Genomic DNA, 26,236 nt, shown 5'->3' with positions numbered 1-26,236 from the left:
GACTATCATCTCTATCGCGTCTGGCTTGCCGTACCACCATCCTATCGATTCCTGACACCGGCAAAGAAAATAAAAGACGCAAAGCAATAAGTTGGACAGGGACACCGAGTGTGTCTATGCTTATATCCATTTGCCATCACCCCGAAGCCTAGCCGAGAACTGCTGCCTAAACCAATCCAGAGAGGGATTTCTCAAGGTACATACGTAAAACTCATACATACGCGCATACATTCATATTATAAATGCATACATAGCACATCCTATCTCATAGACGTTTTCGTAGTGGACGGGAACGTGAACTCAGATCGCTCAAAGGCCGAAATAAATAAACTAAAAAAACACGAGATCCGGGTGTCTAACGCTTTTTCCCTAAAAGAGGAGATCGGACGGCTCAAAAGAGAAGACGGCCAGAGGAGAGCGGGGCTCTGTCTTCTCCCCGGCGGCCAGGCTCCGCTCCGCTGTTTCGGTCCCCTCCCCCTTTGCCTTCGGCGGGCAGCGAGCGGAGCGCCGCGCGGCGGACAGCCTGACAATGCAAAACCCTCGCCCCTCCTACGCCCACCACCAGCTCCAGCAGCACCTCGCCTCCCTCCTCTCCGCCGCGGCCGGCGACCCCCCGCACCCCTCCGATGACGCCTCCCGCGCCGGCGCCCTCTCCAGCCTCCGCCTCTCCCTCCTCCACCCGCCCAACCGCCCGCTCCTCCCCTCCCTCGCCCCCTTCCTCGCCCCGCCGCTCTCCGTGCTCCTCGCCGACGACGCGTAAGCGCCCCCTCCCCCCTCCCCTCGCGCATCTGTATGTAGGTAACGCGATTCTACTCACCTCTTCGTTCGTGTCTGTTGCGCAGGTCCTACGCCGTGCGGCGCGCCGCCGTGGCGGCCTACGCGGCGCTCAGCGCGGTGCTGTGCGCGCACGAGGCGCCCGGGGGCCTCCCTGACGGGTTCGTCGCCTGGGCGCTGCCGCTCCTGGGGGAGCCCGCCTCGGCCGCCCTCGTCGCCGAGGGGCTCAGGGAGCTCCTGGCCACCGGGGATGCGCACGCCGTCGAGCGTTTCGTGCCACCACTCCTCGCCGCCTGCCGTGACGTGCTCGAGGATGAGCGGACCTCGCTCGCTGTGCTCAGGTGCCTGCTCGGCCTGCTCACGCTCGTCGCCGCCAAGTTCCCCCACTGCTTCCGGCCGCAATTCGTCGATATGGTTGACTTGCTCCTTGGGTGGGTGTTCGTCCCAGACCTTGCCGAAACCGATTGCCGCACCATCGTGGATAGTTTCTCGCAGTTCCAGTGGCACTGGCTCGGTAATCTGCAGTTCTCCCTTGGACTGTTGCCCAAGTTCTTGGCTGATATGGAGGTCCTTGTGCATGATCCCAACCTTGCGGCCAGCCATAACTCTGGCCGGCTTCGTCCGCTCTTTGCTTGCTTCTCGACGGTGTTGCAGATCATGGCATCTGGTGTGGCAGAGAGAAATAATCTGAGAGAACTTGTAGTAGGGCCACTTGAGGCGTTGGCTCCTCAGCTTTTAAGGTGTGCATCAGTGATAGCTTCCAAGATTGGCTGGTCTGAGAGGATGGAAGAAGCATCCAGATGTTTGGTCTTGCTCGCAGAGATTCTGCAGGAAAGGTTCGCTGAGTTCTGTGCTATGTTTGTGGATGTGTTGACACAGAGTTTGGATAATGCGTCGTCACAACAGTTGGTGGTAGCACTTAAGACTAACCTGCAAGTGTTGTCACTTCAAAATTTGGGGCTCCATTCGGCTGCTGTGGAGCACTTGCTTGAATTCAGCTCACTTTTATCTCGGCTGCGTCTTCACCCAAGCCACAACGTGGTTGTAAATTCAGCATCCACTTATCTTTTTTGTCTGCAGCATGGATTGGAAGATGTAGCTGAGCAAGCAATTGCATCATTGATGAAAGAGTTGGAACTATTGAAATTTCTGCTTGAGAACATGCAAGTAAGCTGCACTGGTATCCAGAGTCACTCCTTAGAGAACAACACTCCAGTAGGGTATTCAGAGCATCAGTTGCTTTCTTTAATGAAATTCGATTTGAAGATTCTACTGGCCACTGTTTCAGCTGATTCTGAAAAGATCAACAGGAGAGTACCTAGGCTGACATCATTCATTTCAGAGAAGCTTGACCCATTTGGCACCCCGTTTCATAATTTCCTTGAGATGCAGTTTCAGATTTTCTCTACACTTCACAGACTGAGCAGTGTGGAACTGTCAATTAATATTGAAACATCTGAAGAATTTGAAAGAGGCTCTGGTGATTCAGGCAGTCAAACTCAGATAAATACTGAATCAAGGAAGTCTTTTTGTGACTGTAAAATGAAGTTCATGCATAAATATGGAAAACACATAATGCGTGGCCTTAGTGCATCATCATCCATGACACTGAAATTAGACGCTTTAGATTGGATAGATTCTTTCGCGAAACTGGTTCTTGCCATGGAAAGGGATCTGAACAAGACCAGTCTCTCTTATGAGTTTGGGGATGCTACCCTTCCGAATACTATTCTCTTCACTATCTTGGATTGCGCTTATGATAGGGAGACTAAAGTAAGATGCCATGTTGCGTTATCCTTGGAAGCACTCTTTCTTGGTAGGCTCATCAATCCCATGAGCTTCTCAGTTGTCTCACAGGTTCTTCTTGACAAGCTCAGTGATCCAGACAATGCTGTAAAAAATGGATTTCTGAGGTTATTTTCAATTGCTTTGCCTATTACAACATACACATTTGGCTTCCTTGAGGATGGATATAGTTATCAGAATTGCCTAGGTATTTCTAACATTACCAAGCACTGCATGAGTTTGAGGCATGTGCTTGCTGTGAAACAACAGCCTAGGAAACTTCACTGGCAGCAGCTTGTTTCTATTCTGAGTTACCTTTCCCTCAGATTGAAGTTGCCTCTTTCTTCTTGGGTTCAACGACTGGTCTTTAGTTACCGTGGCAAGAAAGATATGTTTTCTGGTCAAATTGATGTCTCTGGAGATACTGATTGGAATGAATTATTCAAAGGGCCCGATGTGGACATAACTATTATTGACAGGATATATTCAGTGAACAATCTTGCTGCAGTTTGGTGGGGCATCCATGAAGCTGCTCGGCACTGCATAAACCTTCGGCTTCGAACTCATCTCGGTGGCCCCACACAGACATTTGCTGCTTTAGAACGCATGCTTTTGGATGTACCAAATTTATTGGCACTGGAAACTAACGAAGGTGAAGGCAGGTATATAGGACCATCTGACATATCCCTATTGCCTATGCGCCTGCTATTGGATTTTGTTGAGGCATTAAAGAAATATGTTTATAATGCGTATGAAGGTTCCTTTGTTCTACCAGCCCCTCCAAAGGCAAGTTCCTTGTTTTTCCGAGCGAACAAACGAGTCTGTGAAGAGTGGTTTTCTCGAATCTGTGATCCAATGCTGAAGGCAGGACTAGCTTTGCAGTGCAGCGATGCAGTCATTCAGTACTGCTCATCTCGGTTACTAGATCTCAGAAACATTGCTGCATCATCCCTCAAGGACAACAGCCGCATGGGAGGAGCTACTGAAAGTAATCATGCTTTTAGAGAGAGGTTAGAAATGGATATTCTGAAGGTTTTGCGACATGCTTCTCTGGCATTGTGCAGGTGTCATGAAACAGATGCCTTAGTTGGACTCCAGAGGTGGGCTGTGTCAACATTCTACACATACTTTGAGCAGGAAAAGCAACTAACACGGGGTGCATCTGATACCCACAAGCACTTTTCCTGGATGTCAGGACTCATCTATCAATCCCAGGGGCAGTATGAAAAGGCTGCTGCACATTATTCTCATCTCTTGCAGTCTGAGGAAGCCCTTACCTCCATGGATTCTGATGTCATCCAGTACATCATAGCACGTGTTATTGAGTGCTACACAGCTCTGTCTGACTGGAAATGCTTGGAGGGTTGGCTTGCAGAGTTACAAGAGCTCCGTGCTGTACATGCTGGCAAACCTTATTCAGGTGCTTTAACGAGTGCTGGCAATGAGCTTAATGCTATTCATGCAATGGCATGCTTTGATGAGGGTGACTTCCATTCAGCTTGGAGTTATCTTGATTTGACTCCTAAAAGCAGCAGCGAGCTTACCCTTGATCCCAAGGTTGCAGTTGAGAGAAGTGAATTAATGCTCCTGCGTGGAATGCTTCAATCTGACAGCAAGCCTGACAAGGCAAGAGAGGATCTTGATAAGGCTAAATTGATGTTGGATGAAGCACTCTCTGTGGCCCCTCTCAATGGATTGACTGATGCTGCAGCATGTGCTGGCCAGCTTCATTGCATCTTTGCATTTGAAGAGGCCACTGGGTTGACGTGCCAAGATGGACCTAATCAACCACCAGCGCTCATGGATTATTTACTGAGACTATTGCAGGATCCTATTGACAGGATCCATCAAGATTGCAGCATGTGGCTGAAGGTCTTTAAAGTGTATCGTACTGCACATCCATCTTCATTACCCACTCTTCTTCTATGTCGCAAGCTTGCTAGTCTTGCTAGAAAGCAGACCAACTTTATGTTAGCTGGCCGCTTAAACCAGTACCTCATAAACCATCCTTTGGAATCATCTGATGAGACGGACAAGGGAATGCTTACTTTGAACATTAAGTATGAAGGTGCCTTGCTGAAGCATTGCGAAGGAGACAATGAGGAGGCTTTAACTGATCTGTGGTCACTGGTTCGTGCTAATATTCTTTCTTCAGTTAGTGATTCATCTGGTATTGGCGATTCACTTATTGCTAAGGCGTGTCTGAAACTCTCGACCTGGATGGAGGAGAGTTCAACTTCCACTCTGAATATGATCGTTCCAAAGGTGGTAAAAGATTTTAGTGATTTTGATGGCTTTCAAAATGGGTCAGAGAAACTTTTGTCTGGTGACAGTGGGTTAGTTTGTACTGCAAACTGTCATGTGCTTGCCCAAGAAATCATAGGCAGTGCTCGAAAGATATCCTGGCAACTTTGTCCCAGTATGGGCAAGGCATGGCTTTCTTATGCATCTTGGTGCTTTACTCATGCCAATCACTCTCTGTCTGGATCCGATTCAAATGTGCAGAACAGTTTGTCCTCCATTCTCCAATCTGAACTTTCTCCAGACAGATTTCACTTGACAGATAATGAGAAGTCTGAGGTGGAGCAAACAATAAGAAGTTTCTATGCTGATAAATCTGCAAATTGTGTCGATCACAATTCCTTAGCGACAACAGGGTCTAGCAACAATTCTGAGCAGGAGTATCCCATGACCATGATAATTGAACAGGCAACTCAACTGTTAGAAACTGCAGCCGGAGCACCAGGTTTTGAGGCCAGTGATGGTGAAGGTGCCTATGCACTGCTATCATCAGGGCTTAACGTTCTCTTTGGTAAATGCGATTCTATAATGGACAGTGCTATGCCTTTGATTAATAATCTCACTGAAATTTGGTGGTCTTTAAGGAAAAGGAGGGTATCACTCTTTGGGCATGCTGCAACTGCTTATTTTCAGTACCTTTCTCATTCATCAAGTGAGCTTCAACCTTCATATCAGCGTGATGCCTTAAAAGGGAAAACTAGGGGCTACACTTTGAGAGCATTGTTGTATCTCCTCCATATAATTTTGAACTATGGGGTGGAGCTGAAGGAAACACTTGAAAGTGGGCTTTCAACAGTTCCTTTGTTGCCATGGCAGGTAAATGATGATAGTGGCGCATCTATTCTATAATTATGATAAGGTTAGTGTATAATTATATGTTTGGATCCATGCAGGAGATTATACCACAACTTTTTGCTCGCTTGAGTTCCCACCCAGAGAAGATAGTAAGGAAACAGTTGGAGAGCATATTGGTGAAGCTAGGGAAACTTTCTCCTTATTCTATAGTATATCCTACATTAGTTGATATCAATGCCTGTGAAGGAGAACCTTCTGAGGAGCTTCAGCGAATATTGAACTTTCTGGTATGATGTTTCGTTTGGTACTTATACTATGATTATCTGCTTTGGGCTATGATGATATATGCATGCTACTTCTATATTTTGAACACTTTCTGTTTTTCTTTCATAGGTTAAGCTGTACCCCAAATTAATTAAGGATGTTAAGCTTGTAATTGATGAGCTAGGAATGATAACCGTTCTGTGGGAGGAACAATGGCTGAGTACCTTACAAGATCTCCATTCAGGTAAGCCTCCCCTCGACTTCTGCAGTTCTGTGAAATCAGCTACCAGAGGCAGGCTTCCATGGAAAATGGACACACCTACATAAGAATTAGCTTATGCTCCAGCTTGACATTGTTGTGCTTACTACAGAATCTAGTTAGTTAAAGGGAGCCTTTACCGAACCAAGTAAAATACTTCCGTGCCGTAAGAAAGATGTTGGTTATATAAGAAGTAAAACACAGTTTTCTTTTCTTCAAAGCCGCTGCAATTCCAAATGCACTGTAAGGTCTAAGCCCCAGTTAGTAACAATTATTTTTTCTTGCTCTGATTTTTGAATTAAGTGTTCCTGTAGAGTTAATTACGAAATCCTCTCGTTAACTAGATTGCAATACAAATCCTGAAAAATATTGTTGCATAGGATCTCTAGAATGGTGCCTCTCTTGAGTTTTTATGAGATCCTTTAGCTTACTAAGTTTCAATACTGTAAGAATGCTTGCTTGCACGGCAAATGACATTTCCTCCTCACTTGCAATGTACCATTCTAGAAGTTAGGTTGGAGGTAGTCTACTCTGACTGTTGCATTAAATTTAATCTGTCTGTACAATGGTTCATGTCTGGTATATGCTTTTGTTTACTTGTTTGTACAAACCTGCATTTAGAAACTTTATGACCAAATAACCAGTAACCACATATTTTATATCTAATATACTTTGAGCATTAGTTTGTTGAGTTATTGATGGTACATTTTTTATGTTGCTATGTAGATGTCTTAAGGAGAATCAATATACTTAAGGAGGAAGCTGCAAGGGTTGCTGCAAATTCTACACTGACTTCATCTGAAAAGAACAAGATCAATGCTGCAAAATATTCTGCTATTATGACTCCAATTGTTGTAGCATTGGAACGTCGTTTAGCGTCCACATCTCGTGAACCAAGAACACCCCATGAGACGTGGTTCCATAAGGAATATAACGCTCAGCTGAGATCTGCAATCACAAGCCTTAAGGTGCCCCCTGGATCTCCAGCAGCATTAGGAGAGATTTGGCGGCCTTTTGATTCAATTGCAGCTTCTTTAGTCAGTCATCAAAGAAAGTCATGCGTATTGTTAAGTGAAATTGCTCCACAGCTAGCAACTTTGTCAACCTCTGACATTCCAATGCCTGGTTTTGAGAAGCAGATACTTGATTCCTCAGAATCTTTTTTTGCTGGAAATCATGGCACGGTTACAGTCTCTTCTTTCTGCAAAGAAGTTACAATACTTTCTACAAAGACAAGACCTAAGAAGCTCGCCTTGCAAGGATCAGACGGACAGAAGTATATTTATCTTCTCAAGGGACGGGAGGATCTACGTCTTGATTCTCGGATCATGCAGCTTCTGGAGGCGATAAATAGCTTCTTGCATTCATCTTCTGACACTCGAAGTCGAAATATTGCAATTCGATTTTATTCTGTTACACCAATTAGTGGACGAGCTGGGCTAATCCAGTGGGTAGAAAATGTAAGCAGCATATACAATGTGTACAAGTCATGGCAAAAACGTACTCAGGTGGCACAGGCACAGGCACAGCTTTCTTCAGTTAGCACTGGTAACATTCACAACTCAGTACCTCATGTTCCCCGTCCGAGTGATATGTTCTATGGAAAAATAATACCAGCACTGAAAGAAAAAGGGATCAAAAGGGTAATCTCACGAAGAGATTGGCCACTAGACGTTAAGAAAAAAGTTCTGTTGGAGCTTATGAAGGAGACTCCAAAGCAGATTTTGTGGCAAGAAATGTGGTGTTCAAGTGAGGGCTTCAAAAACTTCAACTCCAAAGTAAAGAGGTATGTATGGTGCATGGTACTTCTGCATTGAGCACTCTATTTACATTTACCAAGTGTCCTTTGTTTCCATTGCTAGGCAAAATAAAAGTATGAATTTGAGAGTTTTTACTTTTATTGTACTACTAAAAGTCTGTCCAAGCTTTTCTGCTGGTTGTCATTCTCATGAAGAATATGCCCACTTTGAGCATAGATGGCATATTTGAAACTGAAAATTGTGTTGTCAGTTAAGTCATTGCTCTTAAGCCCTAATGACTCCTTCCTTACAAAAAAATGAAAGAAGAGGGAAACCACTACTCTTTTCCAGAGGGAACCACATAAAAGTTATGCCGAGTTAAATAATTGTGCAAGTCCCTAGTGAATTGGGATCTGGGGAGGCTGAGACAAGCTCTTCAAGGTGCTATCGCTGTTGACAAGCTTCCCTATGAGTTTAATAATGTACATGCTACATAGTTTCCATGATGTAGATTCTAGCGGTGGGGTTAGACAGGGCTTGAGTCCAACCTCCATCGCCGGGGTAAACACCCAGCAGCAAGCAGGCAGTGGCATATGCAGAGATTAGAGGAAGATTTTTTAGCCTAGCGACTCAATCCGTCAAGTTGAGCCCCACCTCAGTTTTATTCCTGGAATCACCTCTGATGTGTCATTCATGTAACTTTGTTCTTGTATGTTAATTATGGATTTTCAGATTGTCATTTTGGCGGGAACTAAGATACATATGTTTTGTACTAGTATAAGTAGTGATTTGTGAAGCAACACGTGCACCACAAATTATTTATCAAACATACATAAATGGCAACTGAAACATCAGGAAACCAAGAGTGCCTTGAGGCTATTTTAGTAACTACTCCCTCCGTCCCATAATATAAGAGCGTTTTTGACACTACACTAGTGTCAAAAACGCTCTTATATTATGGGACGGAGGGAGTAGTTTGTTCACCATAACACATTCATCAAGATATCTTAGTTTTGCAAATAGAGCTCTACATTACATCTTATAAGAGTAGTAACTGAAGATTCCTTTCGTCTATTATTTTCGACAGAAGTTTTTATTATCCGTGAAGTGCTTAGCTATCAATCTTTTTCCTGTTGCAGATTCTCTAGCAGTCTAGCGGCTATGAGCATGGTTGGCCATATCCTGGGCCTTGGAGATAGGCATTTAGACAATATCCTTATGGACTTTAGCAATGGTGATGTGGTTCACATAGATTACAATATATGCTTTGATAAAGGGAAAAGGTTGAAGATTCCAGAAATCGTTCCATTCCGTCTTACTCAAACTATTGAATCAGCCTTGGGATTGTCTGGAGTTGAAGGTGTCTTTAGAGCTACCTGTGAGGCAGTTATGGGTGCCCTCTTGAAGAACAAAGATATCATCTTAATGTTAATGGAAGTATTTGTTTGGGACCCATTGATTGAGTGGACACGCGGAAATATGCAAGATGAAGCTGGAATAGCTGGTGAAGAGAAGAAAGGAATGGAATTAGCAGTTAGTTTAAGCTTGTTCTCTTCTAGGATTCAAGAAAGTCGTGTTCCGTTGCAGGTAATTGTCTCTTGGAGTTGGAAATTTTCTTTTGCCTCTTGGCAGCAATATTTTAGAATGATGCGTCAGGCATATTTGCAGTTCTAGCCTCTGTTAAATCAATGAGTTCCGAGTTTGTACGGATATAATTTATTCCCGGTCTAATTGAACTGTTTGTGATGTTCAGGAGCATCAGGATCTTTTCGTGACTAACTTGCCAGCTACAGTATCTGTTCTAAAGGTAATTCTTTTTTAACTTTGTAACCACAAAGTGGAAATATCTCACATAACATATTTGAACCACCTGATTTTTGTTTTATTCTCACTATATGCAGACATTCTTGGATACTCTAGATCAGTATGAGGTTAAGTCTGCTATATTTTATCATGCTGAGAAAGAGAGGTCCAGTGCTTTACATAATGAAACGTCAGCAAAGTCAATCCTTGCCGAGGCCACTTCAGGTGCTGAAAAATCCCGCACTTCTTTTGAGCTTCATGCTCATGAATTAGCAGAAGCGAAAACATCGACAGTTGACGAAGCTAACACGCTTGCAATATGGGTGGAAAAACATGGAAGGGTTCTTGAGGCCATACGGGACAATTCGATTACAGGTTCGGAACTATTAATGAAACTAGACAGCAAGGATGAGGCCTTGAGCCTTATTTCAGCTGTCCTTGTATCTGGGGTCCCCCTTACGGTTGTACCAGAGCCAACTAGAGAACATTGCTATGAGTTGGATAGGGAGGTCTCTGAACTAATTACTGAGTTGCATGATGGGCGGTCCTCTGCTTTACAGGCACTTGGTGAGTATGCTTTAATCTTGCAGCAAGTTCTTCCAGTTAACTACATCACAACCAGTCCAATTACTGGTTGGGCACAAGCTTTGCAGCTATCTGTAACCAGTGCATCACAAGACATGCTTGCTCTTGCCAAAAGGCAGGCTGCAGAAGTCATTGCTAAGGTTCAGGGCGAAGGTAGTAATCTAGTACAGCAAAGATACCGGGATCTCTTAAATCAAATGGAAAGTTATGTTGCATGTGTGGAAAGAATTATGAGGGAATGTTCTGAATTGATGAGTTCTGTTGGATCGGATAACGAAGCACAGTCTAAAGATCGGATACTTTCTGCATTCATAAACTCTGTTCAATTGTCATCACAAAAGAATGATGAGGATACCGTTCCTTCTTCGCTGGCAGATAATTTGGAGGTCAAACCTCCAGCCCAGGAGGATGTAAAAGAGAAAGCAAGTAAGGTTCTATCTGTTCTTGGGATCGCTGTGAGTCAGTTATACAGTGGCATTAGAGTCAGAGTGTCTGAACTCTCAACTAAAGCTGTTGGGATAACTAAGTTTAGGACAGATGAAGCTGGTCTTCAAGCTGATGCTGGAATGAGTCTGCAATTGTTTGATCAGCAGATCGAAAAATGTGCATTACTTTCTGGATTTGTGAAGGAAGTGCATGAAGTGATGGGGACAAAATTAGGTGAAATAAACGCTGATTATCTGAAGCATCGGCCTGGACAATGGGCTTATACGTTTCAGGCCATTTTGCACTCAAGTACCAACATGATTGAGCAAATGACCGAAGTTTTTCTTCCAGAAATTATTAGATCGTTTGTCTCGTACAATTCGGAGGTAATGGAAGCCTTTGGTTCAATTTCTCGGATACGTGGTTCTGTTGACACAGCTCTAGAGAAGTTGGCTGAGGTAGAACTTGAGAGAACATCACTGACTGAACTGGAACAGAGCTACTTTGTGGAAGTTGGCCGAATCACTGAGCAGCAAGTAGCTCTTGAAGAAGCTGCCATGAGGGGTAGAGACCATCTATCCTGGGAAGAAGCAGAGGAACTAGCTTCACAGGAGGAAGCCTGTAGAGCACAGTTGGAACAACTTCAGAAAACTTGGAGCCAGAAAGATATGAGAATTTCATCAGTTTTGAAAGTAGAAGCCAGTGTCATGAATTCTTTACATTCTTCTGAAAAGTACTTCTCATCTTTGGTGAGTGCTGATCAGGAAAATGAATTTCATTTCAGAAGCAAGGCTCTGCTTTCAATCTTGACAAAGCCCTTCGCTGACCTGGAATCTCTTGATCATATGCTATCATCTCGTGGCGCCTTCCCTTCCCACATGAGCGGACCAGTTTCTAATCTAAGAGAAGTTTTGGCTGCCAGTTCTTCATTATCTGATGTTGTGTGGCCTTTATCTGGCTTATTGAAGGATCATGCTTTTTTTGTTTGGAAGCTCGGTTTGCTTGATTCAATTCTTGACTTGTGCATGCATGAGATTTCATCTTCTGTTGAGCACAGTTGTACTACCAACCAGCTTTACATTACTCTCAAGAAGAAGCTTGCGATCCATGTGGAAAATCAAGTTGGTCAATATATTCTGAAAAGGATTGCTCCTGCACTGATCCTACATTTAGACAAAGAAATTTGTGATTTGCTAGAAACGAGTCAAGGAAGAAGAGAATCAGGTCAACCTACTGCGGCTGCAGGAAGGGTTGCATTAATGCTTGAGGAGTACTGTAATGCTCATGAGACAGCTAGAGCTGCCCGGACTGCAGTTTCTCTAAAGCAAAGGCAATTAAATGACCTCACTGAGGCTTTACGTAAAATAATTTTGGAAATAGTTCAGGTTGAATGGCTGCATGATTTTTCATCGCCTCATGCACAGAAGGCCAAGATTTTCTCACAAAATATTCTTGGTGATGATAAGTTCATGTCCGTGCTTTTAAATCTGAGCAGAAGGAACTTGTTAGATAAGATCCAGTCTTCGATGTCATTGATAACAAGATCAATTGAGTGTCTGCAAGCTTGTGAAAGCACTTGTGTTTCAGCTGAAGGCCAACTTGAGAGAGCAATGGGATGGGCCTGCGCCGGTCCAAATACTTCTGGAGCAGGCAGTTCAACTGCAAAGGGTTCAGGAATCCCCCCCGAGTTTCATGATCATCTATCGAAAAGGAGGAAATTGCTTGGGGGCATTCAAGAACAGGCATCTGACCTTGTTAAGTCTTGCACATCCGTTTTAGAGTTTGAAGCATCTAGAGATGGGCTTTACTTTGTTTCTGAGGATAAATCTTCTGGACAATCTACTGATAAGGGCAGGGCCTGGCAGCAAACTTTCGTGAATCTACTGACACGTTTAGATGCAGCATACAATTCCTTTACATGTAAGTCGATTACTTTCTGTTTGTACTTCCATTACATACATGCTCAGAACTGTGAACGTGTTTACTTGTCATGAGGTCACCAATGCCTAGTCAGAAGTTCTACATAATTTTGAATTTCTGATGCAATAGTCCCCCCTGCCTGATAGTATGAGTTCTTCTGTTTAATTGTTTTTCTATTTGTTCTTTGTTGCAAGCAGGTGCAGAACAAGACTGGAAACGTGGCCAGCTCAACATGGAAACTGCTGGAAAAGGCTTGTATTCAGCTACCAATCAACTTTCTGTAGTCTCTGTCAAGGCAAAATCTGCTTTAGGTCCGTCCTCTCCCACTTCTGGAATTGTTGTGTAAGATTCCTTTTATTTTAATTCTTGTAGAATAATGCCATGTATATCTTGTCCCAGTTGATCTGCAGGATACTCTGGTAGACATGTATGAACGTGCTTGCGAAGTCAGTGTATCATTATCTGGATTCAAACATATTTCACAGGAACGCACTGCCTTGACTGCTGAATGTGGCTCCTTGCTCGAGGAGGTAAATCCGTACATGATTTAATCTCATTTTGTTGACATATCTCTACTTTGACTGCATGGGAACTCCTAGCTGTGAATTCGGTTGTATGCTTTAAGGTTTGCAAGTTTAAACGGTCAAGAACTTTTAAGAGATTTAGTCTGCAGTTGAGGAACTAATATTATTCAGCTTCATATCTGAAATGCTTTGATGATAAAAAGAAATATATTCTTCAGTTAAGTAAAACTTGGCAGTTAGATAGATATCTCATCTACAGTATGCATATCCTTTCTAGTTATTGGCAATTATTATTCGAAAACTTGCTCTTGATTTCCTGACAAATTATTTACAGGTTTTGGCTATAGCAGAGGGGTTGCATGATGTCTACACTTTGGGAAAGGAAGCTGCTGCATTGCACAGTTCCCTTACGGCAAATATTTCCAAGGTTTGTCATGAATTTTTTCTATTAAATTTCCTCCCTTCAAGATCAATATAAATACTTGCACCTGGTTACTCATGGTAATATTTATCTTGTACATCACACCTGCATGCTGTTTGATGACTTTGATTGAGATTTTAATAATTCGGTACTGACATGGTGATGATATTTTTGGCTCTTAGAAGCAGTCCAGAGAAATGCTAGGCTTTATGCCTAGGACTCAGGAATACATGGCACCTTTAGTGTATTTGGTAGAATATGACATTTTTTCTCTCTAATGAAAAAGCTTTGTTTTGATACTTTGCAGGCAAATACGATCTTACTTCCACTTGAAGCTTTGTTGTCTGCTGATGTGGCTGTTATGTCTGAAGCGATCTCAAAGGAAAGAGAGAAGAATAACACCAGTATGCCTCTTAGTCATGGAAAGGCATTATACCAATCTTACATCACTAGAGTAAGGGAAGCTTGCAAAAACATAGAGCCTGTGGTGCCCCTATTAACTGAATACGTGAAGGAGCTGCACTCCATGGTGATTAAGCTTGGACGCCTTTCAAGTCTTCATGCAGGGAATCTTCATAAGGTACTTAGCTAGGACATGTATTCTTGTGTCACAGATGCTTAATCTTTTTATTTATTTTTATGTTTTGATGCTTGACCTGAAATTTTCACATGTCTCTTGGTACATGTAATTTCACTCCGCGTTTCTCTTATTCATAGGCTTTAGAAGTTCTTGAAGAAAGTGAAACTGGGAGATCACAGGATATGCCCTCTGCACGTCCAGATCTTCTGCAAAGTGATTCGTCAGTTGAGAAGGATAAAAGCTCTTCTGGGAGCAGGGAAGGTGTCTCTCAGGATTTGATTATTGATACTGATGGTTCTCTACAAGATGAATGTTGGATTTCTCCACCAGAGCACTCATATACTAGCAGTTCAGGATGTACAACATTGTTGACCCAGCTTACTCCTGAGAATTTGGAGAAAATAGATGCCCTTTTGGACAGCGGGCCTGGAATAGAGGGTCCTGCTGCTAATAGTCAGCAATCAAGAGATGGTAGAACTGATTCAGAATCAGACTCAAGTAGCAATAAGCAGGTGTTTTCAAACAATGTCACACAAGCTAGCAATATTCATGTGGCTGGAACTTCTTTTGCGGAGGAGGGAAGAATTGAAACTGAGGATAACACTGGAACCTTCAAACAGGTTAGAGGACAAGAATGTGACAGCAGTGACAATAAATCCTATTCAGATACTCGAATGACCAGAGGTAAGATATCGTCGTTGCCATTTATATTTTATTATTTCTATTTGAGGTCAAGTAGGTTCAAGGTTGCTCTTCAACTTCTTGTAGCAGTGTACTCCCTCCGTTCCTAAATATAAGTCTTTTTAGAGATTTCAATATGAACTACATACGGATGTATATAGATGTATTTTAGAGTGTAGATTCACTCATTTTGTTCCGTATTTAGTCCATATTGGAATCTGTAAAAAGACTTATACTCCCTCCGTCCCAAAATTCTTGTCTTAGATTTGTCTAGATACGGATGTATCAAGTCATGTTTTAGTATTAGATACATCCGCATCTAGACAAATCTAAGACAAGAATTTTGGGACGGAGGGAGTATTTAGGAACGGAGGGAGTATATAGCATCCAACACCCCTCAGAGCATTGAACTTTGATTAAATTGTAAGTGCTCTGTCAGAACCATTTTAACACTGCATATAATTTTTCTTCGAATTATACATGCTGCAGAAAATATTTTCAGCACAACTTTTACTTTCTCAACGTTTCTGTTTAATACCCCCTCTGTCCCAAAATTCTTGTCTTAGATTTGTCTAGATACGGATGTATCAAGTCACGTTTTAGTATTAGATACTTCCGTATCTACACAAATCTAAGACAAGAATTTTGGGACGGAGGGAGTACTTAATCTTACTTCTCATCTGTACAAAAAATACTGATGCACGAAATGGATAAATTTAATATTTTCAAATTGCACCATTGCTACGTTAGATTGAATATTACAGATCATCATAAGCCTTCCTATTTTCCTAGCTCTGTGTGAAATTTTCATGAAATATTAGGCCTTTAAGAATTCTGAAGCTGAGACAGATTTATATTGATATGTTTCTGCTCCACAGGTAAAAATCCTTTTGCTCTGTCTATCCTGAAGCAAGTGGAACATAAGTTACATGGACGAGATATAGATGGTACCAGGTGAGCAAATAAGAGGGAAGAGTTTTAGTAGCCATCCAGATCTATTGCTGTATGTTATCCAGTTTTATTGATCTCATTCTCATATCATTCTCTTTAGGTCCTTGAAAATTTCAGAGCAAGTAGACTATCTTCTTAAGCAGGCAACAAGCATCGACAATTTGTGTAATATGTACGAGGGTTGGACACCTTGGATATGATTCAAATTTCACCCATACAACTTTCATCAATGTATGCTGTCCAGGTACTAGCTGAATATTCTGCTGAAGCCCTGTAGTAGCAACTCTTTTGTTCATCTGTATGTTTTTAAAATGCAAGATCTCCATGTAGGTGAGTGTAGATGTTACAAGCTAAGAATTGTCTTCATTTCTCCGCAATCCGTTTGGTGACCTTCTTGAGATAGAAAGGAGCTGTTCAAACAGTGAAATCTTTGACAAAACCTGAGTAGTGACCTTGAGATAGAAAGAGGGCTGTTCAAACAGTAGCAATTTCTAATGAAACCTAAATTGACGTGCTCAGCACTGGCTCGGCCTTTTAGTTTTTAACCTGGATCAGTCAGTGCCTAATGGGCTGACTAGTAATGAAACTTGCCAGTAAGCCTAGTGTACACTACAGGTTCCTAAACATTACCATGTAATGTTGCACCAGTCATGTCCGGAAACTTGTCCATTAAGTACTGATATGGTGGTGGAACAAACATGTGGTCATCTTACTTATCCAATAAGGGGACAACAACAGGGGTCTTATTTATTCCAACGAGGGGACAAAAACAGGGTTTCAATAACTGCTCAGGATGATGTAAAACATTTATATTGTATCTTAGAAAACCAGAATGAGTTGGTAGATCCAAAACCAGAAAGTACTATTTCCGCAGTTTTTCTCACCATGAAGGATCAGCTGAAGTCGAGGCCTCAATTGACATGTCTTCTGATATATTTTTTCTGTTTTGCTCTCAGTATCCAACCATCTAAGTTGATATCTCTGATTCCATTTTTAGTTCAGTGGCCATTTTAGCATAGGAACAGGTCTCTACTTTTGGCCCCTCAGCTATTGCCAACTTTAATTTTAACCGTGAACCTTTTACTCCAACTCTCAGAAACAGACAAATCTTATCCGAAGCTGGTTCGGTGGGTGGTTTTGCCATGTTAGTTAACAGTTATCAACCCTTCCACATAGGCTACCACATCATCAAGCTGACCCCATGTGTCAGCCTCTCTGTCTTCTCATCTTTGCATCTCTCCTTGCTGCATCCATCCAAGCAGGTGGCTATTCAGAAGGAGGCGGCGGCAGCGCTGCATGGGAATGTCCGAGTCAGCGTTGAAACTGGGACCTGGTATTCAGAAGGACCTGGTCTTATAACTCTACATGTCTGAGTCAGCGTTGGCAAGGTAGAAGGATGATGGTGAACAGACTGAAAAAGATCAATTTTGGAGAAGAGTCGATGGATCAAATGAATTTCATAGTGTTGCTAAAAAGAAGCTCACCAAGCTTGAGGAAGAAGGTGGCAGTCCCCTGCCTCTTCATATGAACGTGAAAGAGGATGGAGATAGGGGCACCAGTGGGGTGGCTTGCAGCTTCCTACCTTAAACTACGTACAGGTGCTTGCCACCAATTGATTGGGGCTGCACACCAATGCCCGCGTTTGGTACATTGCGGCAGCCTGCACAAGGCTGCCAGCCATCACAACTGCCAAATAGAGGCATAGAGCTACAACAAAACTGCTGAAAACCATTTCCCAGATTTTGTCTCAGTCAGCAGAAAACCAGTTGGGAGAGGGCCAAGGGAGTAAAGTAAACTGATCCAAGAGTTCAAGGTTAAAAACAACTGGTTTCAGAGTTCAAGGTTGAAAAGTGAACTTCTGCAATAGTTAAGGGTTGAAAACTATAATGACACATAATCAAGAAAACACTTACATAAACAGTTTCAGGACAAGCTATGTACAGTTCTGAAGTTGATTGACATAAAATAAACGGCGTTGAAGTTTAGGGTGAAATTTAAACTCAGCCGATCGTTGAGGGACCAAAAGCAGGGGCTCAAGGGCGCAGGGTTGTTTTGCCCACATCCTGGGATGTCCACTGATCGGGCTTGTGGCCTTGTAAAACTCACCTCCTAGCAGGATTGTACTCTCACCCACCTTTTCAATGCAATGAAGCTCCTTTGCATTTTCTCAAAAAAAAAAAGGTTTTGCCATTTTTAGATAATTTAGTTTACTTTTTTTAGATAATGTATAGTTTTGCTTGGCTATAGTTTTTGTTAGTACCAATCAGTTTTACTACTTTTTTTTTTGCAAGGGGACCTATGTGTTTTACGTAGCTACATTTTAATTGTTACATGGTATGCTTGACTTGCAACTGAATCACTCTCCTTGTTATGTTTTCACCTCTGTTTACCCATGGGGAAATTCCCTTTCATGCTCATTTTCAATTTTGACTTCTGTTTTTTTAGAACTAGCTCTAAAACACAGGTGATTTACCCAAATCATGTTACCCCTTTTTCAGAGTTTCGGGCAGAAGACATTTCATGGCAAAAGCAGGATAGCATGTCAAGCAATTGTATGGTTGCTATGAATGATGGCGAGCCAAGTTAAAGAGGTTTGGCCCCACCTACTATTTTCACTGTTTCTGAAGCAAGGCTATGGTCATCTGTTTAACCATTTTTTTAAATATGGCTGCTTGCATTTGATCCAGCTCTACAGGTGTCATTTATAAGACAGTGTGGCTCAACTTCCCTGCAGCATGTGGCATGAACGGCTACGGATGCTTCCAATCAGAGGAGGGGCACCACTTCGGTACTGTTGGCCTCTGCATCTACAATGTTACGTTGCCATTCACATGCATTCTGGGATCCAGACAATGACATTGTGGAATGCTGAAGCTTAGCATGATATGAACGGAAATACCCAAAGCATTCGCAATTTGCATGGACACGCGGCGCGCTCACCCACGGGGATTCGAAATTGGTAAAGCTGTCAAATGTACATAATATGTTCCCTGTACATCTGATATTTTGGAAGCTCCTTTCCATGATCCAACTAGCATATTGGAAAGCGTAGGCGCTGGATATGCAACTGTGAAAATGCCGTTTGTATTCCACGACTCCTCGTGGATCATCAGGTGTAAATAGAAATGTTCAGTGTAGATCCATGATCACAGTATATTGATCGGAGTTAAATGCGAGTGCAGAGCTATTCCACATGCTAGTAATGGGAACGTATCCGTTATCTCCCAGATGAGATCCTTGCAGTAACTTATGTCCACTCTTGTTGCTTTCTGTTTTTTTTGTTTTTGTTTTTTTGTGCAGGTGCAGATTGATTGGAAATCCTAAGCATAGCCTTGCAAAGTGACACGTTACTGGCGAGTTCGTGACAGGAGGAAAAAAGGAAGCTGCTTATCATGATCATTCAATTCCTGTTCTCTTATTATTGTTATTATTTGAGTCGGAGATTGATGGCTTTATCTACATCCGATTACGAACGCACGGCTTGTGGTCATGGGAAAGATAGGGCTCGGGTGGCCTGTATGCACGTAAGCGATGCAGCAACACCCTGGCCTTGCCCTCCATTTTTTTTTCTGGTTTACGCTGTTATTTTTCTCGTGCTTTTTGTATGGCAATAGAAGTATGCGCTCGGTAAATATCTAGTATATAGGCGTGTGCATCATTTTAAAAAAATATAGTAAATTTCCATGAGAACAAAATTCAGTTGTGGTTACATTTCCTTCTTTTTGAAGAAGAAATTGGGTGTCGCTTTCCATTTGTTAGGTGATGGATGACAATGCTGGTGCTATTTCCTTTGCGATTTGGTGTCCTGCTCTCTGATTAGCAGTTAGCCACATCACTTTTATATGTGCAACCTCTGGGCCTCTGGGCACAAGATTTTGTTTGGTTCAATACAATTTTCTCAGTGAAGAATCTTGCCTGCTGTGGTTGGTGGTGATGGGGAAAGCTTAAGAATACTTTAAGCTAACACACTCGCATAAACTAGTGTGAAATTGTAGGGATGCCCGGCTTATGGGATCAACGTCCCTAGTCCGTTAACAGCATCTGAATGCCTCCGATTCGAAACATGTTTTCTGTTTGCATGGAGTAGTTCACTTCAATTATAATCTACTCCCTCCGTTCCAAAATAGATGACTCAACTTTATACTAACTTCAGTATAAAGTTGAATCATCTATTTTGGAATGGAGGGAGTAGCAAAAAGGCAAAACGCAAAATGAAGAGCATCTTGCTAGTGCAGGCTAAGTTCCAACGATAACCAGCTAAATTAATCTCTTGCAAAGAAAAAAGGAAAACGAGGTAACCAGATAAAATCCTATTGAAGTCCCTGAAAGAACTTTTTTAAAAACTCATAAATTAACAACCCCAAAAAATAACAAGAAAACGAAATCTCCCATTTTTCTCTTTTCTGAAACCGAGGGAAAATGAATGAAGGAATGCGTTTGGATTGAGGGGTTGGTGAGGGCGATGCGTCTGGTGGATGCTGATCACTCAGCCCACATCTGCTGCCTGCAGTTAAAATGAAGGACGCTCGGCCATGCGATCCACTACCTCCCAAACCCGACACTCCAACCCCTACCGAGAGGAGGAGCACCACCAGGAGGCCGCCCACCACCTCCACCCACCATGGCCATGGCGACGGCGCTCCGCAAGCTCTCCGCCCGCGGCCAGCCCCTCTCCCGCCTCACGCCGCTCTACTCCATGGTACGCTACGCCGCCCTCCGCTCTTCCCCTTTCCTTCTTCTTATAAATCATTCTTGGCGGCGGTCCTCTGCTTTATCGGCGCCCGCTCCTGCTCTTGCCGAAACAATCACGGTCATCCATTTTTTTCTTCCTTTTTTGATTTGGCTTCGCAGGCGTCCCTGCCGGCGACGGAGGAGAGATCCGCAGTCACCGTATGTTCGATGCGCCCATTGCTCCCTGTCCGTTTGTCTGTCTGTTTGTTTGTTGCCCGTGCTTATCTTGTTTGTTTGGTGCAGTGGCCCAAGCAGTTGAACGCGCCGCTGGAGGAGGTCGACCCCGAGATTGCCGACATCATCGAGCTCGAGAAGGCCCGCCAATGGAAGGTCATCACTGCCACCATGATTCGCTGTATTGTGCTCGGGTGCTTTCTCCAGGACATTTGCTGAATCGCGTCATTCTGTCTGGTGGTTTGCAGGGGCTGGAGCTCATCCCGTCGGAGAACTTCACCTCCCTCTCGGTGATGCAGGCGGTGGGATCCGTCATGACAAACAAGTACAGCGAGGGGTACCCCGGCGCGAGATACTACGGTGGAAACGAGTAAGGCCCTGTTCCTTCCTCCTCTGTGTTTATATCTGAAGAATGCTTGGAGCAGAAATTAAATGGATGTGGGGGTCAATAATTTGAACTGGTGTGGTCGTTTTGGCCTTGCTTGCCCGCAGATACATTGATATGGCCGAGACGCTGTGTCAGAAACGTGCTTTGGAGGCCTTCAATTTGGACCCGGAGAAGTGGGGAGGTAAAATCTTGCTGATGGTTTTATTCTTGATTTTCTTATCAGGTTCTCTCGTGTCCGGTATAACTAATGACTCTGCGGGATGTTTTTCTATAAATTCTACGGTATCCTTTATGTGGACATAGGGTCATTAGTCTTTTTTTTTCCTAGTGCTTTTGGTGATGCAAATGAGAGAGCAGAATGAAAATAAATAAGATGCTCTGATTCGAGCCAATCTTATTATGCTCCACAGTTGGCAAAGTTTTACTTGATGGGAAATAGGGTAATCTTCTAAAGTAGTCTAGTCGTAAAGTAAACGGGTCAAGTCAACAGTAGGTTCTTAATTTGCTTAAGAAATTTCTGTTGGCATATGTGCATACACTATTTACAAAACAAAATATGCTGGTTAATTCCAAAGCTTACATATGGTACACAGCTGGGATTAGACACTATTTGTATATTTTAATATTTAGGTTGCATTGCTAACCCCTATGTTCTTGGAGTGATAATTGTCCTTCCACCAAATTGGGGGCGAGTTAACTGGATGACCGATTTCTGCCTCTGCAGTGAATGTGCAACCTCTATCGGGTTCACCTGCCAACTTCCATGTATACACTGCTCTGCTGAAGCCACATGACAGAATTATGGCTCTGGATCTTCCTCACGGTGGACATCTTTCCCATGGTTACCAGGTACATCTATCTGCTTCTTTATTATCAACCTATTGTTTTTTATTTCTCTGATGGGATGCAAGCATGATCAGCCATTGCTTGCTTGTTGCCATCTTTCTGTGTAGTTTGCTGTTTCTTTTGTTTTTTATGTCTAGTATTAGTTAAGCACTTCATACTGTAATGTAAAATACATACTAATAAGCTCATAATTCTCAATTATGTTTACATATGATGCTCGAGAAACTTCTATGGCTCAATGGTTCTTTTCTTGTTGTTTGCAGACTGACACAAAGAAAATCTCAGCAGTTTCAATATTCTTTGAGACAATGCCTTACAGACTGGATGAAAGCACTGGCTTGATTGATTATGACCAGGTGAACTCATTATTTATTCATTTCATGTCATGGAAGTTTTGGATCTACCGATCAATTTTAACATTACTTATGCATGTTTCGTGAAGTGGTTTCTTACTTCAGCTAAAAGAAATGGTTTCTTACTGCATTGTCTAGGATATTTTCATTGTTATATGTCTCCCTCAGTAGTCAAATTATTTCAAGATGAATTATCTTAACTCCTTCATATGTTGCTAAGCTTCATTTGCTACTTCTGAACAGTTGGAGAAAAGTGCCGTTCTGTTTAGGCCAAAGTTGATTGTTGCTGGTGCTAGTGCATATGCCCGCCTTTATGATTATAACCGCATGCGGAAGGCAAGTTCATTTTCTTCAGTGATGAACAATGAATCCCCCCCCCCCCTCCTAATCAGTGATTAACTTCAATTTCTATTGTGCAATGGCAGATCTGTGACAAGCAGAAGGCAGTTCTTCTCGCAGACATGGCACATATCAGTGGGCTAGTTGCTGCTGGTGTCATTCCGTCTCCTTTTGAGTATGCAGATGTGGTGACTACCACTACCCACAAGTCACTCCGTGGTCCACGTGGAGCCATGATCTTTTTCCGGAAGGGGGTGAAAGAAATAAACAAACAAGGGAAGGAGGTATTGCCAGAGAAATATAATAAAATGATAGTAGCATAGAGTGTTGAAGATGTTTGTTCTCTACTGAGCTTAACCTGCAGTACTCATATTACCTGCAGAATGCAAAGGCCTAACAATCTATTTTGATATAGGTTAAGTATGATTTTGAGGACAAAATCAATGCAGCTGTCTTCCCAGGTCTGCAAGGTGGACCCCATAACCATACTATTACTGGCCTTGCCGTTGCGCTTAAGCAGGTCTGCAGCACTTCTGTTCCTTAATATTCTACATTATTTTATATTTTATACAGTTTGCCGTTCTGTGTAATTAATGCCCTAATGTGCCGTTTAAATTTCAGGCAACTACTCAGGAGTACAGAGCTTATCAAGAGCAAGTTATGAGTAACTCTGCTAGATTTGCTGAGGTATTTTGTGGTTAGAATTTGCTAGAAACATTTACCCATGAAAACTGGACCTATGATACCTGTCAGTCAGTATGAAGAGTAACCTCTTTATGGTTATGTTAGTAGCAGCTTGTAGAAAATCTAATTAGGTTATATTTACCGTATATTTTGTCTCATGCCAGCATTAAGTGGCAGCTTGTATAACTTACTTCAAATTGCTTTGTTGGAATATGAGTGCTGAGTATCAACATTAATTAATTGCAAACAGGATGTGGAAATGCAAATATCTATTACACTAGCATGATGTCCTTATTTGATGGCAATATTCTCATTTCCAGAGCTTAACTTCAAAAGGCTACGACATTGTCTCTGGTGGGACTGATAACCATTTAGTTTTGGTGAACCTCAAGAAAAAGGTAAGATAGTAGTTATTTTTGTGATTCTTTTGACCGGAATGTTGCTTGATATCCATCTGACCTGAAACTTACTGTTTCTTTATACACCATAGCTAGATGTACTAATTACAGCAAAACTTAGTTATTTTCAGAATATTATGTCATGTCAGGACTCTTATCATCCCTTTCAAATTTCATGTCTAGGGAATAGATGGTTCACGAGTGGAGAAGGTTTTAGAAAATGTGCATATTGCAGCAAACAAGAACACAGTTCCTGGTGATGTTTCAGCTATGGTACCCGGAGGCATCAGGATGGGTAAAGCATGCACTCATATAATGGTTGTTCTTAATTTTCTTTAGATTAAGTTAGCAAAATCTGATTGCCTGTTCCGTGATCTTGCAGGAACCCCCGCGCTTACATCAAGAGGATTTGTTGAGGAGGACTTCGCCAAGGTTGCCGACTTCTTCGATTCGGCAGTGAACTTGGCTTTGAAGGTTAAAGCTGCAGCAGCAGGTATTAGAAGTGATAGAACTTATTCGAACTATTTTCTGTTGCTCTCCAGAGTCCAGAACCACATTCCTTGTGTATGCCCTTACCTACCACAGGGATCATATTATTGATACTGTTGTTTCTCTTTCAATTTAGGTACCAAACTGAAGGACTTCGTTGCCACTTTGCAATCCGACAGCAACATCCAAGCTGAAATTGCAAAGCTTCGCCACGATGTGGAGGAATATGCGAAACAATTCCCAACAATTGGATTCGAGAAAGAGACCATGAAGTACAAGAACTAAGAACTGCTATGTTTCAACAGCAAGGTGTGCCCTCAGAAACAAATTATCTCCTTCAGTCCTTAAGAAACACATACGATATATCAATTCAGTTGTTATCAGGAGAAGGAATCCCCTTGACTGTCTTGTTTGCTCCAGTCCTGGGTTGTTTGCTGTTTTAGATCTTGCACCAAGCTTACATCTGGAATAGTTTTTTTTTGCCCATCACCCGTACCTCTTTGCTTAATCACAGACATTCTGCTTTCGATTTTTTTTCTTGCAGGAAGCAACCAGGAAGCACAACTGAGTACAAGTCCATGTAAACAATAGATGCATGATGAAGCGCCACCATATGTAAAAGGAATCCAAGCATTTTACAGAATATGGGAACTTTGTCAATAGTTTCTTATTGCAGGCACATACTGTAAGATGCTTCGCTGATATGCTATATGAACCGCCATCCTTCTTGGATAAACATTTACTTACACGCATTTCTCCATGTGCTCCGTTGGATAACACATATGATTCGGCTTTGAGATCTTGAGCGGTTCGTGAGCTCATGTAGGGACATTATCTTTCTGATGAAGTTCCTGCCAAATTGTGTCCCAACCACGACTCCACAAGCGCTGTTCCCTGCTGTCCAGCCCCGTTGAGCAGGCGGTGTTCAATGCGCCGTTGACAATGCAGCTATGTAATCCTAGGTGCGTAAAAGCATCTACAACCGGACCTCTCAAACCCGCTTCATATGCCGACCGGTCACTGCCCGGTCATGATTCTTTGACCTAGACGGGCCTCTCAAACGGCCTCCAAACGCCCGGGCTGACCGGCACCTTTCATATCTAATCCAAATATGGGGCGCCCGGACATGCCCGCCACGTCGGCCTGATGGCGTGGCCCCACATGCCCGCCATGTTGGCCTGATGGCGTGGCCCCACATGCCCGCCATGTTGGCCTGATGGCGTGGCCCCACATAGAAACGTCCGAAAACCCGGCGGCCCGACTGATGTTGCGTCCGTCGCCGCAGTGTGAACGCTGCGTGGCGCCGCTTCGGCTCGCCGCCCAAGACGAAATTCGTCTATTTAAGCCGGCCGGCGTCCCACAACCCTAACCCAACCCCCTCCCTCCTCCCCCCTCTCGGTGCCGCCAGTCCGAGCCCATCCACCTCTCTCTCCCACTCCGGCGCTCTGTCCACACTCGGTCACTCCACCATGGTCCGGAGCAAGATCACGTACTATGCCATGCTGACGCCGGAGCGCCGCTACGAGATCCAGCAGCAGATCCGGGCGAGGGAAGCCGCGCGCGCCACCCGCACCGTTGCCGGGCTGTCTCCGGGCTCGCCGGAGCCGGAGTAGGAGGAGGAGCAACCGGGGGAAGAGGAGGAGGAGGAGATGGCTCCGATGGAGGTGGAGGAGGCCGGAGACGGAGTTTGCCGTCGCCCAGTCCGACAAGATGGCCGAGCAGCAACCCATCCTAGAGTCCATCCAGGATGAGGCCTATGTGGAGGCCAACCGGGTGTTCCTCCGGCGGCAACAGGCAGAGACCGACGTGCTCTTCGACAAGCTCGACATGGAGATAGAGACGGAGGAGGCCGGAGCGGAGCAGCTGGAGGCGCCATAGGAGCCGGAGCTGCAACTGCCGCCCATGCTGTCGGAGCTAGGCACGAAGATCGTGGTGATCTCCGACGAGGAGTAGCTATGATCGACGTAGTACGTAGGCTCTTTTCTTTTGCATGTCTTTGTATGGATATACAAATCGAGTATGAGAT

General features: G+C 43.4%; 2 protein-coding genes across 3 annotated transcripts; both read left to right on the top strand.

Moving 5' to 3' along the window:
- The first annotated feature begins 422 nt into the window (after positions 1-422).
- Positions 423-19,035, top strand: LOC123086925 (serine/threonine-protein kinase SMG1). Its single transcript, XM_044508783.1, has 17 exons — positions 423-756; positions 843-5,676; positions 5,754-5,942; positions 6,049-6,163; positions 6,905-7,964; positions 9,057-9,504; positions 9,671-9,724; positions 9,819-12,651; positions 12,849-12,962; positions 13,051-13,181; positions 13,510-13,602; positions 13,904-14,176; positions 14,314-14,860; positions 15,736-15,811; positions 15,909-16,052; positions 18,307-18,399; positions 18,496-19,035. Exons 1-15 carry the CDS (start codon positions 530-532, stop codon positions 16,006-16,008), a joined length of 11,094 nt encoding a protein of 3,697 aa, XP_044364718.1. The 5' UTR covers positions 423-529; the 3' UTR covers positions 16,009-16,052; positions 18,307-18,399; positions 18,496-19,035.
- Positions 19,036-20,307: 1,272 nt separating this feature from the next.
- LOC123086926 (serine hydroxymethyltransferase 1, mitochondrial) lies at positions 20,308-24,962 on the top strand. 2 transcript variants are annotated; one of them, XM_044508785.1, is made up of 16 exons: positions 20,308-20,507; positions 20,660-20,698; positions 20,783-20,869; positions 20,962-21,083; positions 21,206-21,282; positions 21,826-21,950; positions 22,211-22,303; positions 22,544-22,636; positions 22,726-22,923; positions 23,055-23,159; positions 23,261-23,326; positions 23,644-23,721; positions 23,905-24,016; positions 24,104-24,214; positions 24,347-24,519; positions 24,755-24,962. In XM_044508785.1, exons 1-15 carry the CDS (start codon positions 20,430-20,432, stop codon positions 24,493-24,495), a joined length of 1,533 nt encoding a protein of 510 aa, XP_044364720.1. In that variant the 5' UTR covers positions 20,308-20,429; the 3' UTR covers positions 24,496-24,519; positions 24,755-24,962. The 2 variants fall into 2 exon arrangements, with proteins under 2 accessions (XP_044364720.1, XP_044364719.1); XM_044508784.1 differs by having other exon boundaries at positions 20,335-20,507; positions 20,660-20,869.
- Positions 24,963-26,236: the final 1,274 nt, after the last annotated feature.

Source organism: Triticum aestivum, chromosome 4A (genome assembly GCF_018294505.1).
Source record: "Triticum aestivum cultivar Chinese Spring chromosome 4A, IWGSC CS RefSeq v2.1, whole genome shotgun sequence".
Lineage (NCBI taxonomy): Eukaryota > Viridiplantae > Streptophyta > Magnoliopsida > Poales > Poaceae > Triticum > Triticum aestivum.
The sequence above is the reverse complement of the archived record's forward strand: the minus strand, read 5'-3'. Positions and strand labels throughout refer to the sequence as shown.

Excerpts from the sequence above, each read along its gene's own strand:
- LOC123086925 (XM_044508783.1), top strand. The coding sequence starts at position 530 with ATGCAAAACCCTCGCCCCTCCTACGCCCACCACCAGCTCCAGCAGCAC. Across the intron at positions 757-842 it reads GTGCTCCTCGCCGACGACGC|GTCCTACGCCGTGCGGCGCG; the intron begins GTAAGCGCCCCC and ends TCTGTTGCGCAG. Across the intron at positions 12,963-13,050 it reads CAAGGCAAAATCTGCTTTAG|TTGATCTGCAGGATACTCTG; the intron begins GTCCGTCCTCTC and ends ATCTTGTCCCAG.
- LOC123086926 (XM_044508784.1), top strand. The coding sequence starts at position 20,430 with ATGGCCATGGCGACGGCGCTCCGCAAGCTCTCCGCCCGCGGCCAGCCC. Across the intron at positions 23,160-23,260 it reads TTGCCGTTGCGCTTAAGCAG|GCAACTACTCAGGAGTACAG; the intron begins GTCTGCAGCACT and ends TTTAAATTTCAG. Across the intron at positions 24,215-24,346 it reads GGTTAAAGCTGCAGCAGCAG|GTACCAAACTGAAGGACTTC; the intron begins GTATTAGAAGTG and ends CTTTCAATTTAG.